This window comes from Gnatocerus cornutus, chromosome 2, assembly GCF_029298725.1.
Source record: "Gnatocerus cornutus isolate USDA-ARS CGAHR chromosome 2, icGnaCorn1.1, whole genome shotgun sequence".
Taxonomy (NCBI): Eukaryota; Metazoa; Arthropoda; class Insecta; order Coleoptera; family Tenebrionidae; genus Gnatocerus; species Gnatocerus cornutus.
Genome location: NC_142234.1, coordinates 12537723 through 12555256, shown reverse-complemented (window position 1 = coordinate 12555256; position 17534 = coordinate 12537723). Strand labels below are relative to the sequence as shown.

Sequence of the window (17534 nt, the reverse complement as noted above, 5' to 3'; positions counted from 1 at the left end):
GAGTAAGTTCAACTTGACGAATTTTCGTTGTTTCGGTCCAGCGAAAAACCAAAAATTCCAATTTCGAAATTTTTAGCCGCCCGTGATTCGTTGATAGATTTTGTAGACTCGTGATATTTTGTGATGAAACCAAATTTGATGCGATTGACCTTGTATAATCGGCTTTTCGCCATATGACTTTCTTGGTCACCCCAATTTGAGAATTTTTTTCATGGTGAAAAGGTAATCGAATCCGATTAAATCTGGGACCAATCGAAAAAGCGCATCGAAATCTATAAAAATACACAATTTCGGTTGTCTTCCAGTTCGTTCTACATACATTGTATCGTTGTAATTTTAAAACCATTAACAATATAATTAAAACGAGCCTGACATGCATTTAATAACGGACTATTAAAATATAATAAATTAAAAAGACAATTCGTCCACGTAATTACTCTTAATTTATTATAATTAAAGTAACCCGCACATACGTCGTGCAAAGATGGCAAGTATTTCTTCGAAGATAAGAAGTTAAATACAAAAGGAAGACCCCCACAATAGCAGTTTTCTTAAAGGATTTTTGTGACATGTTTATGGAGACGTCACGCTGACAATTGACTGGGCATAAATCATTAGTGCTGCCATAAATTACTGTGTTCTCAAAAGGACCCAAAATACCTCACAGCGCTTGGGCTGGATTTAACACTGCTCATGCTCACACCTTAATACTGTAGTAGAAAGTTTAGAGTACCGACCTAATCATAAATTCATAATCACTATGAGCGACTATAAATCAAAAATTGCAGCTTGGATTAAAATGCATGCCGACTAAAATATTTACATTCATAACTTCATCGTTTTTTTTTTAAAGAACACAAGCAACGTGGAAAAATGTTTGTGTTTTTCTTTCGGAGCAAAGTGAAATGCTTCTAAATAGATTTGTTTACTAGTACATGCCTGCAATATACAGATCACATTGAATTTTATCCCTGCACGTATCTTTCCCGTTTCAATAACAAAATGCGCAATTTCAAAGTATCGTGCTTTGCTCTTGTTATACAATTCAATTGAAACAAGTTTTAGAGGGATGATCGTCTTTTAACTCAACTCAAACTCAGTCTAAATGAAGTGGTTATTCCCGTCCTATTTGCAAATACTTGGAAAAAGTCAGAGTCTAAAGTCACGACCACTGTGTAATTGTCTGTGAGATAAGCCGTATTTAAGAACACATTTACGGCTGTGGAGGTCCAACCTTTTACTTAGAGGCCATAAATTTTCATAAATATTCGACAGGGACGTCGGAAACCCAGAGGGTGGAAGTCTCCAGCTTTCTTTGCTTCCCTGCAGAGTTTGCAAACAATTGACGTCTAAATCTAAATAGAGGACAGTGACCGAATATTTCACGATTCTCACAATATTTTCGCATTTCTATTCATTCTGAGGCTGGAAGTGTGTACACAGAGACGGTTTTTATGAAATTTCTTCGTAAATGGGATTAGCCATTAGGAATAAAACATTCTTATTCACGTTCTGATGTATGGCCACATTTTCCATAACTTATGTACCCACCCAGCTACACAATTGAATGCTATTTTGCTGCCCCTGCATAAACAGTGGGTCTTTCAAGCTGCATTATTAATGAGACATAAAAATACATTGTTATTAAATCAACAATGAAAATAAAGAATGGTACCAAAAACAAGCTTGAATTAAGTCTTGTTGATTTTAACCTTGTCTAGTAGTACAAAGCAGGTAGGGCCAAACTGAATAAAGGAGATGATGCGATAACAATGGTTAAATACGTCAATCTTCCAGTATGACAGTTAAAGTAGTCCCACGTATTCCGTTGTCCGCCATCATATTTCATAAGCCAACACTTCCCTCTTATCTGATCTCGAGAATCTGAAGTGTCCTTTCATTATTTTTTATTTTTCCTTTACATCTTCAATGTGATGTACTTTCAAGTATAATCATAACACTTACGATTTTTGTAGGGTTTAATATACCGACATTTGTAAGTAATTTATTTAACGCATGTACTTAAATGTGTTTTACAGACCACACATTAATGTCAAGTAATGAGTGATCCAGATTGCAAAGAAATCAACAGCCATTTATTATTTGAATCTATTTTGCACTTAAGAAGGCAATTCATAACCCTAAATGTAGTGTGTAATTTGAAATTTAGACACTGATTTATGTGGAGCTTATCCAAACAAAATAAGAAATTAATTACAATATAAAATTTCCTAAACATGTTGGTAAACATGCTCAGAATCTTAAACAGGTTCAGCTTGGCAACTAAACCACAGTTATTACTGATTGGTACGATGGTTAATCATTTTCATAATAGGCTTTAAACATTCCGCACCATAAGCGGAGCAAATGACAATATCATTTGTTAATAATAGTAAACATGGAGGCTGTAAAATGATACACATTAGGTTGAACGCTCGAATAACTCAAATCATAAAAAATAAAACAGGAGTCAAATGTTATTTATTAGACAACAAGTTTTCCTTTTGACAATTTTGCATTTATTATTATAATCTTGAATCACTGCTATCGACAAATTGTTTACAAATGTGGAAAATATAAATTCTTTTTTTATGAGTTATGTCTGGCGTTTACGAGGTATTTTAGCACAACTATCTGTCATGTCTTTGTGGCCGTCTCTTCGAAACTCAAATGTCACAATTTAAGCAAAAGATTTTTCCAGACATAAATTATCCGATCCGAAACAAACGGTTTATCTTGTCTTTGTACATTAATTAAAAATCTTTTTACATTTTCTGAAACTAAAATTAGTTTTCATTTTCCAGTCCAAAACGTGGTTAACAGGCGACAACCTCAGTTTCAATTAAAACTTTGGAGTTTTTTCTCTAAATTGACACGTACACAAAAAGCTTTGAAAACCTTGTTTTCTAAAACAAGTGCCTCGGTTTACAGTAGTTTACAATTTTCATATTTTGATTTAATAAAATTATGCTCCATTTGTTGTCCTGGGACTATAAAATTAGTAGTTTTACTAGCTACTTGTTGCTGGTTTCTCTAGGGAATAGTCAATACAATGGTAACACTTTGACCAACCAGCGTGTCAATTAACAAATTCTTTTGTTGTTTTTTAATGATTTAATAACGTGGAGGGAATTTTGCAAACATTTTTCTGTATTTTCAATGACAACTAAGTGCAATACTAAATACAAAAACTTTGGCGAGAAAACAAAGAAAGACAATCTACTTTAAAATGATACTAAACAATTTACAACTTTAAATATGTACATGTAAATGAAAAATGTCTTAATACTTGTATTTATAATTAAATTCTTTTGGTGTCAGTGCTTTATCTTTTTGCCATTTCTAGTTTTAATAAATAAAGTATTAAAATACCTATTAATTTATTATAATCACCAATCAGTAAAGGTTGATAAACTCATATGTAAATAGCACCCGTTTTATTTTGCGTAAGTTGCAAGTAACCTTTCTAGAATATCACTGAAATAAAATGAAATGTGATAGAAGTATTAGATAATATTACCTCTTTTTTCCAATTAAAAGTGATTGATTCGCATTTTATTTGATTTTTTTTAGGCCTCCCCTTATTGTATTTCCTTTAGGCTTAAATTTCTTTTAAAAAAATAAAAGATTCAATAAACGAATGTTCCAAGAAAAATTAACGAAAACCAAACAATCTAAAGAAGCCGAATCCTGACTTAAATTTCAGAAACTCCAGGACTTCAGAGAATTTAATAAGAAACCAAAACCCTATTAATTAAAAAGCAAATTCTACGTATTTAGAAACCAGTGCGGAACTTGAAAATCCTGAAACCTAAAACCTCAAATTTGAAATATAAAAACTTAAATTTTGATGAGAGTATGGATAGACTTTTGGCATTGCACAATTCGTAAATAGGTACAATTGATTGACCTGTTTTAGTTTTCAGCTGTCTTGGTGCACTAAAAATGTTAAATAATAAGGTCAACGTGACAACCAAAATGTGCCCAAATATTAGCCCCCTATGTCATCTTCAAACAGCCTAGCCGACAGTTGACTTATGTTTCTGTTTATCCAAGTGCAGATTCTCCTGTTTCACCATGTTATATCAATTTACAGCACATTCTGGGGTGTATATTATGATGTTTTTAAAAACATAACCAGTGACAGTTATTGCTAATTAATATTAAAAATATCTAAGAAAGCTATCTTAAATCTAAGCCGATCTTCTTCGGATTTACATATTGTTGAATACATTAATTACGAGTACCAAAGTACTAAGGTAACAGTTCGAAAGGTTTACAACATCCATGGTCATTAGTGTAGCTCACCGGAACATATCAAATCAAAAAATCTCGAGCAAACAGAATCAATTATATAAATTGACAAGTAACACATTCTTTTCGACACGCAGGAAAAACAACGCTCAACTCCTGATTGTTGTCATTCTCGTCGAAGTCCGCCGTTGTTCGCCAAGGATCGTTTGGGACCTCTCTTTTCCGCACGGTAAGAAATCCTGGCCACATCCACATGCGTGCGTAATATTCCGATTTTCGTTAGTCGGTCGAGTACTGTTGAGTTGGTTGGTGGTTTGGTTTAGTGTTGGTTGGATCAAGTGTTGAACGTAATTTACCATCATCACTAAAATAAATATTCGCGAATATATCCCTCAACAGCCAGGAAATTGTACAGTGTAAATATTTAAGCTTAAACATCATCCAGATTTATGCTGTGTGAATTGAATTTTGAAATGTTACCAAGTGTAGTGCAAATTTAGAATGTTGCCCAGGATATACATCCCACATGAAAAAATGCAACGATTAACAAGGTAAGACAGGAAGTAGCTGTCACAGATGTGGGCAAATTACTTGCTTAACAATTGGATAATGTCACAGTGCATTTTCGAATAATTTTTCACGCAGTTTCCAGAAGAAATGTAGCGTTAACATTTAAAAATAACCGCGCGAGGAATTTTTACTCGTACGCTGAAACATGAACACAGTATTTGTTGAATCAAAACAGATTTGAGATTGGTCTTAAACATTTCACTTTGCATTACCACATCACTTTTTCTTGAAAACCCAATAATGTACTCGGAGAAGTTCTCCGTCAATTAAAAATCATTTTTTCTTCTGAAAATAATGTCTTGTTAATTAGAGAACATCTGTGCTGTGAATTACGGAATAATGAGTTTCATACCGCCCAGCGCATTGCTACTAACATTTTCGATTAAATTACCATTAATCACAGTACCTTGTGGTTAATTAACAAATCAATCAACATTTTATCTACAGCCATGTGTAGGTTCCAGTCAGTCTTCAGGTTCAGGTAGTTTTTGTATTGAAATCTGTGGCTGGGTTTCCGCCCCAGCCAGGTCCTTGTTAGCTTTTTAAATGAACAGTCACTTCAGGGTAACGATTTATGACATGTTTGAGCTTAAAGTGAAATCTCTGAAAAGCTTAACTGTACACATTTTACGGAAGAAAAGGGAGTTGTCCCTGAGTGTACAAAAGCACCCCATTTTGGTTTAAACGAATTATAACTGGACGCGGAAAAAGCAATCCATTAATTTTACGAGCTTTCTAACTTGACGTGAATATTATAATTATTTTGATAAGATCCATATTTATTTATGTATGATATTGCATTAGAAGTAAACATCGCCATGCTGGTAAAATCTGTTACGGTAGAGGAAGAGGTGAATGCAGTACGGGAGGTTGATTAGCAGAAGTGAAACATGTCTTGTAAATTATGTGCAAAATTATCTTTCGGTGAAATTCAGTGTTCTTCTAACGAGGGACATTTATTCAGTTTCTCTAGAGTCTAGACGTATTCGGTTGTAGCGGGTAGAAAAGGAAGAAGACGTGCATTCTTATCATGTTTGCACGTTCGTAGGTCGTCAAAAATGGCGAATTTCTTGCAGTGACAAATGTAGAGTTCTTAGGTGTTCTTGGATACCAGTTAATGATGCAGGAAGTAAACGTCTTTAAAACAGTAATGAGTTCAATGGAAGTTCAAAAATTAGTTCTTCAGCTGTTAATAGATCCACATTTTTGTTGTAAGCAATTGAATATATTTTTGGGTCGGATTTATTGCCAAACCACGAAATAAATCTCGATTTTCAGAATTTCAATATGCACTGCCAATTTTCCAGTAAAAACTAACGATTCAACATTCGTATCGACTATAAAAGTTGAAAAAAAATGAAAAAGAAATGCGTTTGTTTTACTTGTTTTGCATGTTGATGGTCTGAATATTTGTTAATACCGAGATGCCAAAAATGTGTAGTTACTTAATTATAGCAGGTGGCAGTAATTTGTTAAATCATTTTCAGCAAGTTTTCTACGTGGGCACGTAGACATGGGTCAGCTCCTTGTTAGCTCGAGGGCTACAAAAAAAATCTAGTTTGTTGTTACTCCCTATTTTTTCTTGTAAAGAACGGGCATTTCTTATATTCTACAGACAGACATTAGATTAGAACCTCTGAAACGGTAGAGTGAATTCCCTCATTTATCCTCAATGGAACATGTCAAGAACGGTAAAAAGGATAAGAAAATCCCCCACAATGAGACATAACTATTTTATTTGAAGTGTTCAACAAGAGTAGGAGTACTAGGAAGCGTGTTGGCGTCACTAAGTGAAAATAACCCCCAAAAGCATTTAAACTGTTATGCAATTAAATTACTCACAATTTTTAGATTGTTGGCAAACTAAAAATAATAAAATATCAGCTTTTCCGGTAGACTTTGCATATTTATGCGATAAATTAACTCTTGACATAATTAAGTCATCTTTCTAGCTCGATTAGTTCCCACCACGCTGGATAAATATGATTCCTTTTTTTATTTTACTCTTTTATTTCATCAAATAATTAATCAAAACTATTCCCACACTGTCAGCGCATGTTGTTTGTGGTAAATATGCAGATATGGGGAATTACTGATAAACTTGCACCCAAACAGACCAATGTTCATTGAGATGTTCTGTGAACTTAATTTTTCGTAACAGAATATAATCACTTATCGTTTCATACAGTTGCCAAACCACCGAGTTGATTACAAATGCGAAAGTAAAAGATTCGAAGTGTTAATTGCTTCAATTGCTTGAAATCGTTTCATCAATTCTAATATTTGCAGTGGATTACATCATCCAATTAGCGATCAGTTTTGGGGTTTCACTTGTGGTTATTTTTAACATCTTTATCAAAGAATTATCGTATTTTTGTGAAAATGTACCAATGATAAATATTTGTTACGGTATAATTTTGTTTGTTTATATTCGTAATTTATTATTAGTTTGTGGTCACATTTTACAACTTTACAGACGCCATAAATACACCAAAAGTGACTAATTTTGTTGTTTTGTACAAAACACGAAAATTGATAGAAATATTAATTTTGCATTATTATTTACATTACAAAAGCTCCATTAGTGAACAGAAGCATCTGTTCACAGTTTAATTTATAATAATCATTGTTACAGCTCTGCTGGTCATAAATTGTGATTTTAAATGATTACCTACTGTTTAATAATCAACTAAAAGTGCATAACTATACGAAAGTTCACGCTGCTGTGCATAATTATGCAAAAGTGGATTTTTCCTGCAGCGGATTTACCGATTTACAACGGAGAAAATTTTGATTGAAGCGGTTGAAAAAAAAAGAGTCCTATAAAATTGCTTTGTTTGTAGAGAGAATAGTTTACATACAAATCTTAGTTGTAGAAGTTTTATAAACGTTTAGTTGAAACGGTGATTGACACTTGTCAAAATAAATCAAAATACCCTGAAAATTGGTTATTTCAGACAGTTCCAGGTTTATTTTCATTTTTTTAATATTAATATTTTTAAGTATTTAGATGCTACTTTTTTAGATCTGTAGCAAGTAAGCAGATTATTCTTTTTAGTCTCCAAACTTTCGTACATTTCTTTTTAATTAATATCAAAAACAATTTCCACAACCCTCCGCGACAACGGTCAGAATATGAATCTTTGATATTGTACAAAGTCTGTCCAAACTTTTAAGTCTGGACCTCCAGCAGCGCTGTTTAATTCTGAGAACACCATGAAGAACACTGGTACCATCTTCAAATAGTCAGGGACCAAATTTGGAGGCAAAAAAGCTTATCACGTAATTTCGTGCGTGCCTCCACGTATTAATGAGTTGACAAGAATTTAGTCGCAGGGTGAAGCCATATTTCGCGTTAATAATGACCAAATATTTGTGCTTGAAAATTGCTGCAAGACTTTGGCTCAAGCACAAACGTATTATATTGTGTTCGGTGAATTACATGATGTTTTAAGTTAACGATACGAATTTAATGATTATGACTAAATCCTGTCGTTTGCAACCTACATTGTGTACTTGAAAAGTCCATTTCTCATTAAACGAACTTACTATCGTGGTACAACGGTAAAAGCAGTCATATTACATTAAAATGTGTGGTATCTAATTTGATTCGTTCTAAATTTAGTAGGCAGTCGTAAAACCAGCTAACAGAGTATTTATTTGCTTAACGCCATCATATATGGTCTGTCAGTATAAATAAAAATACCGTATCATTGGCCTGTCCATCAAATTGAATGAGAAAGTTTATTTAGAGTTATCAAAGTCGTATTTTATAAAGTACTGAATTACAAGAATAATAATTAAAATTTGAAGTAAAACATAAGTTGTACTTGTTATAAACAAGGACTGGTTCAAGTGGTCGGACAGAAGCAGAAATTTTCCGCAACGTTATACGTTCGAATGAACAAATTCGATCCCGGTCTTATTGCCTTTTGGCACGGCATCTTTTTATTTACAGATGCACCTTCAAGATAATTACTTCGTTGACGGAACTGACAGGCTATTTTAGAAAAGTAAATAAAACGGGTACAGGTACCGACATTTTTTTAGTCTTCTTGGAATTATTTATTCAAACTAATTAAATTCCGACAAGGATCCACCGTCCGTGCAATAAACACAATATGTACTCAAAATAAATCAGTTCAAGTTCTGTGGATCAGCTGATTTGTGGTAATGTGATCTTGTCAAAGAATGACTTCAGTTGTTTTGTATAGAATAGTGGTTTAAAATTCTATTACACGCTTTGTAGGTAAACAACCTGGTTCCGAATTATCGTTGCACTTTTGAACATTCCAAAGGTGTTTACACTCGTTAATTATTGACAAGAATTTTATCTATAGTCTTTATGTTGCTTTTCAGAAGCAAGGCGTAAAAGCGTTGTAGACAATGAATATGTAAACAAGTCATATCGCAATTAAATGGGGCGTCATTGGTTACACGATCCATTTGTGATGTGCAATATCGTGCCCATAAATAGCAGCATTATCAATTTTAAGAATTTAAGGAACAACAATACGGTCTTCAGAGTCGTGATACGACCCATTCTAGAGTTCAAACTGTATACCACTATCTGTCTACAATCAAGAAAGTAAAATGTCCCTGAGACAAGGGCCAGCAAAACCAGCTTGGAATAGTAGTGACTCCGCAGCAGCATGCGATGTTAGCTAGAGCCCCATACGGTTTCTCGTTCCAGGTTCGGATTCCAAATATTATCCGTGAAAGCAGAGCAGTATTTGCCATCAAATTCACGGAATTTGAATGGGAGGAATCGGGGCGCTTTCTATATCCATCATTTTCAACATTTCCTAGACTTTTACTTGTCCGTAATTTTATGTTTTTCTCCAATTACACAGTTCGTGGTTTGGTGCCGTTTATCAAACAGGTGTTTGAAAATATCCGATATTTTTTATTTTCAAGCTCCAAGTTGGATTATTGATAGTCGCCTGTTCGGTATGTAAAAACTTGATTAATGGAGCAATGTTTTCCATCACTTGCATCGTGAGAAGCATCATCTGAATCATCCAACTGACATCTAATCTGCGTTTGAAAGGACATCTAAAATTTATCGAATCCGGTTCTGTTTCACCACAGGCAACATCTTTCGTCTTACTTAAATTAAATTCAGTTCTTTATTTGTCCAACACGCCCAACAAAGTGTCTGTCAAAGATTAAGTGGGTGATTCTGCAAGATCTGTTGTGGCACATAAGCGAATGGGCGCTTTTGTGTTTCGTAAGTACATATTCATGATTACACGTTGAGTACCCACTTTTTAAAATCTCATACGTCACAAGCAGGTATATTTTAATATGATTTCAACTAGGTTTGGGATTTTGAATTTGAAATAACACTTACAAGAACGGGTTTTACTGGTGGAACAAAGAACTTGTAATGATTGTTTTTGGTCGTGTGGGTGACCGTTCTTCTTCTGAAAATAGAAACGACTTGCATTTAGATGGCAGATACTGGAGCGTGGGCGTGGATGATGTGACAGTTTACGTTTTTGTGACGATCACCATCAATACATTTCCAAAAACAAACCGTCATTGTGGTATATCAAACAGATTTAAATAAATCGCTTCTGTCGTGATAATGACAGTATCCTTTTAAATTACACGGTTGAACCAAACTTACTAGTAATTATAGGTCTATAAAGCCTGTAATAAAGGTGTGATAAATCATCACAGTAATTTGCTTGTTGGTTTTTATGGTGTTAAAGTTTTGAATTGTTAATAATTGATTAGCTATTTTTCACATCGTCTGAGGTTTTCCACATTTGTTCCAAGCAATAAATATCAACCTTCGCGTCTTAATCAAAAACATTGAGTAACTTACCTAGTGCAAATGGAATTTTAATACGGCCTTCTTGGTTACGGTTACAAACTAGAATTGCTAAACGTATTCCATAGTAAAACCAATACCCAGTGCAAATTGTCATGAATATGTAGTAACGCGTAATGTAACTTTTGTTTTCAAATCTGAATTATCACACAAAACTTCGACAATAAAAACCTGAAAGTAATTAAAATTCAAAGCTTTAAAACGTTTTCGAAGAACGTTCTGAGATTTGTTCCCAATTTAAAGTATTCAGTAAAAATGAAGCAGTCACAACAGACTGTCGACTGCCTCTAGAATAAATAATCAAACCACAAAAACCAAATGTCCTATTACTCCTGTTACGAGTTCCCAAACACACAACGAGAATTTAAAGCTAAAAGTTTTAAACATCTGTTTCTAAAACACCCACAAACACACATACACAAACATAGTCGTAAAACGTTGGCTCGTTTCCTTTTGCAGTAAATATTTCTACATACGTGTAGTTTGTCTCGTTCTTTTGTTGCTGTTATAAAACACACGGAATAAAAAGGTGCACGGAGCAATAATTCCGAATTAAACAATCAATGAAATGTCGTAATTACTTTGCCAAAAATAGACACAACTGAAGAACAATGCGTTCAAAAGGTTGTCGCATTTTATATTTATGCATCCTTGAATAAAATAGAGCGTTTTAACGGTTCCTCGAAAATCTGCGAATGTGTTTTTCTTGATTTGAGAACCGCTAATCATTTATTTATGTTAATTATCACCAGCGTAATTCGGTAAATTCTCCGGCGCTGTTTCCTGAATAAAATGACATCGTATTTTCACAGCATAACATTTTCAAACGTGTTATCTTACAAAATAATCACGGCTCGATTCTGTGGGATAGTGCTAAGTAATAATAAGAATACGACAGAAGTTTACTGACTCGAAAATTATTATCATACTGGTTAGATCCTGCTATCTAATTCAATATCTTAATTGAACTAAGGTGTTGTATAAATAGTCTACGTGAAGAAAAAGTCTCAACAAGCTTCACTTCTTTGAATCGAACTGTGGAACAACAAAACTCTCCGCATTCTGTAAGGCTCTGAACGTCCTTTCTCCTTTCAAGACACTACGAGGCGTAGCGCTATCTCCATTTAACAGCGAGTACAGTGTTGAGTCAAGGTCTGAGGTTGTTCTTTCTTACAGTTCCTAATTTAAATAAATATTTATTCAATGTGTGTGTAAGACATCATTCGAATATAATTAAATCTGTCACTTTTACCAAAAGGACTTTGCTTTACCGGGGAATTTTCGCGCCATATAGCAAGAAAGAAACTCATTAAATTTGACAAGCTTTGTGGCTCGGTATGGATAATCCGTACATTCTTACAGCTGTTAATGTAAAACGATACTTTTTTTAATACAAATGATTCGTCTCCACCACACATTCTCCATGTCCGAACCGCACGTATTAATTATGATTTAATAACCGCCGGTATTACTAGAAGAATCAAGTTTCACATTCGTTAACTTTAATTAACTAGAAAACCCGACGACTATAAACCGCAATTAACTATCGAATTGGAAATTGGAAATGTATAATTACTCTTCATTGTCGCTATTCAATTGCAAAGGATAATTTTTGGATCGCAGCCCAGTGAAATCTTTACTTTCTAGACTCTTATTTTTCCAAAAACAGGAAAACTCCCATTCTAAATGATAATTAAGCTCTTCATGGACCAAATTAGCGTAAATCGTACCTCCTGCTACGTCAGAAGCGTAGAAAGCGACAAAGTTTTCCATGTATTTGAGTTATTTATTGCCTGTTTGTGATTGTGGTGTAAAAATTAGTTGACCCGGTTGTACACATACCATCTGCATTCTAAACCAATTTTACGGAACAAGCTCCTACGTCTACGCTAAATATGAGGCGCTAAAAAAAATGTGGAGACTTTAGGATGCTGAACTTTTACCTTTCAAATTGCACGCGCAATTAAGAAATTAGACTTTACCGCAATGTGTTTTGCTCAAATTAGCGTTTTTTGTGGGACTATAAATGATGGAGCTTTCACTGTATTTATTAGTCTGAGTTTATAAAATTTGATTAATTATGTTTTTGTTGCATTCTTTTTACAGTTGAGTACCGACGCTGTGATTTATAATGACAGACTAAAAATAGGTTTCCCGTCAGTTTTTTCAATTTGTCGTAATTTGTATTGATTTATTCAATTGTGATTTTCTGGGGCGGAGACCTGCAGCTTTTATTTCCATTAAAAAGACACTTCACTGTTTTGCGCTGTAATAACAGTTATTATTATTACACGCGCCCCATATATGAAGGAACACCCTTCAGAAATCTCTATAATTACACAAAACGTTCTTATTTTCCCAAACACCAATTCGATGCTCTCACGCCCTCAATCACGTACAAATAAAGAGGAGAAATTGTGTAATGATTCATTAAAAAAGCTTTTATGCTGTGTGCGAAATATATCGTAAAAAATCACCCTTCGCTACTGGCTGTTAAACCACGTACGGAGTTACACCCTCTTCTATTTGGATGCTGGAAATGAATCTTCTCTTCGGATAGAAACCCTCAAGTTAAACAAGATTCGACATCCTGTAACTGCATTTCTATGCACTATGTAGCACTCTCTGATAGACTACTAGGGTATGAGTAATACTGACGTCGGATATTTCCCCCAAATAAATTTCAACTTAATTGATGTCCGTTTTATAGGGGAGAAATATTAGATCAAAGTGTGACGTCACGTACGGTATACTTCAATTACCAAGGAAATTTGGTTTTTCTTCAAGTAGGTGCGTAATCAGAAAATCCATCAAGGGAAGTGATTTCGTTTTTATTGCAAAGACCTTTGCGACCCAAATGGTCCTACTAGGAATTACTAAAAGACTCTTCCAAGTGTCGAGCTGATAAAAAGTAACTCAATGTATCCTATTTAATTCTCAAAACGACGACGTATAAATTAGTAATGAAGATTGACTGTTTCAATTGTACAAAACGTTATTCTAGTTCCTTTCTGTAATTGTGCTAATGACGCATATTTATTGTTACAGGGTGTCATGGCTTCATCCGATAATGTGTTCATCATCAGCCAGTAGGAGCAGCAGCGAAACTGAGACGGTGCACTGTTAAAAAACCAAAGAACTGGGTTGGTACGGTTGTTCAAGAAAACTACTTAATGGTGTAAATTGACAGTTTTACGTGTAACAAACATTATGGAGTCCACGAGGTGTGCGATACTCGTGGCACTCCTGTTGAAATTGGTGACAGCTAGTTCGTCGTTAATGTCGAATTTTGATAATGGTGACCAAGAAGAGCGATGCGAGGAAATAACAATCCCAATGTGTATGGGCATCGGTTACAACTTAACGCGGATGCCCAACGAACTCAATCACGAAACGCAAGAAGAAGCTGGACTGGAAGTTCATCAGTTTTGGCCGCTCGTCGAAATTAAGTGTTCGCCTGATCTGAAATTTTTCTTATGTTCAATGTACGCTCCGATTTGTATACCGGCTTACAAGAAACCATTGCCTCCTTGTCAAGGATTGTGTAAGAGAGCTCGGGAGGGATGTGAGCCGATAATGACGAAATATGGGTTTAAATGGCCTGAACGTATGGATTGCGAACAGTTTCCTGTGTATGGCGCGTCGGAGGAACAGCTTTGTATGGACGAAAAGAACACGAGTAGTTCTTCGACTGCAAAACCACCCACTCGAACGAAACTCCCAAAACAATGTAAGGGTTCAAAAAACTGCACAAATCCCCCAGGAGACGGAAGAAAGGGAGGCGTGAAAGAGTGCAAGTGCCAGTGTCAACACCCGCTGGTCTCGCTGGGGAAGGAATCACGACTGTACAACCAAAGCGTAGGAGGTATCGCAAATTGTGCCTATCCTTGCAAAGAGACTTACTTCAATCAAGACGAAAAGGACTTCGCGACGGTCTGGATAACACTTTGGTCGAGCCTTTGCGCAGCGTCAACGTTAATGACTCTAACAACTTTCTTCATCGAAACAGAACGCTTCAAGTACCCTGAGAGACCGATTGTCTTTCTATCAGCGTGTTATTTCTTAGTCTCGGTTGGTTATCTCATTCGCGTGGGAGTGGGACACGAAGAAGTAGCTTGCGAAGGGTCCATTATTCGATATTCGTCCACGGGAGCAAGTCTTTGCTCTTTAGTGTTTCTTTTAGTGTACTTTTTCGGTATGGCATCATCAATATGGTGGGTCATTCTTTCATTCACTTGGTTCTTGGCTGCCGGGCTGAAATGGGGTAACGAAGCCATTGCCAGTTATTCACAATATTTCCATCTCGCCGCTTGGTTAGTCCCAACTCTTCAAACAGTAGCAGTTTTGATCTCAGGTGCTGTAGATGGCGATCCTGTATCAGGAGTTTGCTACGTCGGAAACATGAACATGGAAAATTTGCGCACATTTGTTCTCGCACCACTTTGCGTTTATTTGATCGTCGGTACCACTTTCCTCATCGCCGGTTTTGTGTCTCTATTTAGAATAAGAAATGTCATAAGGAAACAAGGTGGTGCTGGCGCTGGCTCTAAAGCCGATAAACTTGAAAAACTCATGATAAGAATCGGAATATTCAGTGTTCTCTATACAGTTCCAGCATCGATAGTAATTGGTTGCCACTTGTACGAAAATGCGTACCATGATGATTGGATGAGATCTGCAGCTTGTACTTGTTTTGATTCCCGAATGCTTGGTGCTAAAATCCGCCCCATTTATTCTGTCTTAATGCTCAAATATTTCATGGCACTTGCCGTCGGTATAACTTCTGGTGTTTGGATATGGTCGGGTAAAACCTTGGACTCTTGGCGCAGACTGTGGAGGCGACTTTTTGGTCGACCTGATCCTAGTGGCGCAAACGCAGTTTTGATTAAAAATCGTCCAGGGAAAACTCCTCCGCAGTACATGGTTGCTGGAACTGGTAGTGCTTCTCTCTTAGGTCCTGCTGGTAGTGTTGCTTCGGCAAGTCAGCATCACCTGCACCACCATGTTCTAAAACAACCTCCGTTAAGTCACGTATGACAAGCGGGCGAAGGGGCCACGCCTGTAGTTGTTTCACATCCCGCACAAGGTTCAGGACCGTCACTAAGCAACTATGGGCCCATTTGAGTGACCGCCTTGGCCCCTCGCCACTCGGTCACAGCTCTCTAGTCTATTGCGTGCCATCAGTTTGTACGAGGTGGACACTATCGATTGTACAGACGATTTTTATTTTAATTATTTATTTTAGAAACGTGCATCATTTTTGTAAGAATACGTGATTTTTTTACTCACATACCGTACAGTTATGGATTCATGTAGGATGAATGATCAATAATCATAAACCAATGATAATTATTGGTACCACGCCTTCGTTTGTCCTCAAATCACCAAGACTTAAGACTTTATTGTCGCAATTATGCTCATCGATCTGATCTACTCCTAAGAATGTTAAAAGTAATACGGGAAAGTTATGAGTTTGATACACAAAAAGAAGACTCTTTAAATTAAGGTCATTCATGTTGCCAGTCGCAAAATCCATGATAGCAGCCAGATGAATGTCAAAACATAGAAAGTGAGATTTTATATACGTAATTAAATTAATTCGAAGTTTACATTGATAGTAAATGTGATCAGGTATGTTCTATGAGTAATTAGGTGAATGAATGTATTCAGTTGGTACTCTGTTGAAATATTTATCATAAAAGATACAGTGATATTGATTATACATATTGACGGTTGTTACGTCTCTTCGTAACTCTTCAAGCAGTGTTTCAAATAGCCATGTTTCGTGCCATGTAATAACGTGTAGGGACCATCAAATAAATTTCACTGGAGTACCACAATAAAATGGAAATGTAGGCATTTTTTGTTGACAATTTGTAAAATATTTAATATATTCTTGTAGTTTTCGAATAGCCGTAGTTTTTTATATGAAATATTCATTGACCCCATTAATCTTTTGTACTTATCTTTGTCTATTTAATCCTGTAAATATATCTGTGCAGTCTTATAAAATGCAATAAGCGAGATTTGCTGCTAGATGTAAAAACATAATGCCATTTGAAACAAAAATGGATGAACAGAAAAAGCATCCAGTGATGATTTGTATCCAAATACATATGTAGCTTTATAATAAATTATATATAGGGTAGAACATATCAAATTTTATATTATCAAAATATATGCACAATTTTCATTTTTTTATGTGGGTATGAATTGTCACGAATTTATATTTTTATTTATAGAAATCGCAAATATGACACAATAATTTTGTATATATTTTTCCGACTATGTACAGCAATTATTATTACTTTGTAATTGTGTATAGTACTCCTAGTTATGTAAACTGTCTGTATGCTTCAAATTGTATACGATTTTAATTATATTTTATTGTTTAAATTTTACATTGTATTGATTTTTTGTCCTTTTAATTATCGCCAAGTAACGAAGAAGGTTAGAAGTGTAGATCAATATTCATGAATATTAGAACAGTATAAACGTGTGCTACGAACAATAATTTAGCACTTTAGAAGTCAAAGTAATCTGTTTACAGAATTTGAACGAACAATGGGGTATTAAACTTGAAGACAGTTTAAGACAGTTTTCTCACCCGAAAAGTACAATGCTTATGTTCATAAAATTGAATATTACAGTTGTGCGTAAGTAACTGCAGTTGCAGGAGTCCAACTTAATGGAAGATATTTCTTCGTTTTAAACATTAATCTCGTTATCGGATATTGGTATTGTTCTCCAACTAGCAAGCATGCGAATTAGAGCCGCAAGGAAGCTTAATTAAAAGTTTAAATTTACATCATCCATAAATCTCTTTCTGATTAACGTTATTCCAGGCAAACCATAAAGGATTTTACGACGA

At 35.1% G+C, this 17534-nt stretch overlaps 1 protein-coding gene across 6 annotated transcripts in view; it reads left to right on the top strand.

The window, feature by feature from the left end:
- Positions 1 to 17064, top strand: part of fz2 (frizzled 2) — a 39122-nt gene extending 22058 nt beyond the window's left edge. For 3 of the 6 annotated variants that reach the window (XM_088031578.1, XM_088031579.1, XM_088031580.1), the window contains exon 2: positions 13712 to 17064. In XM_088031578.1, coding sequence (XP_087887704.1) covers positions 13874 to 15700 — 1827 coding nt within the window. In that variant the 5' untranslated portion in view covers positions 13712 to 13873 and the 3' untranslated portion in view covers positions 15701 to 17064. Of the gene's footprint in view, positions 1 to 4391; positions 4484 to 4505; positions 4806 to 13711 lie in introns of those variants that run through there. The other 3 variants (XM_088031577.1, XM_088031576.1, XM_088031575.1) reach the window with 2 other exon arrangements.
- The last annotated feature ends 470 nt before the right edge of the window (positions 17065 to 17534 follow it).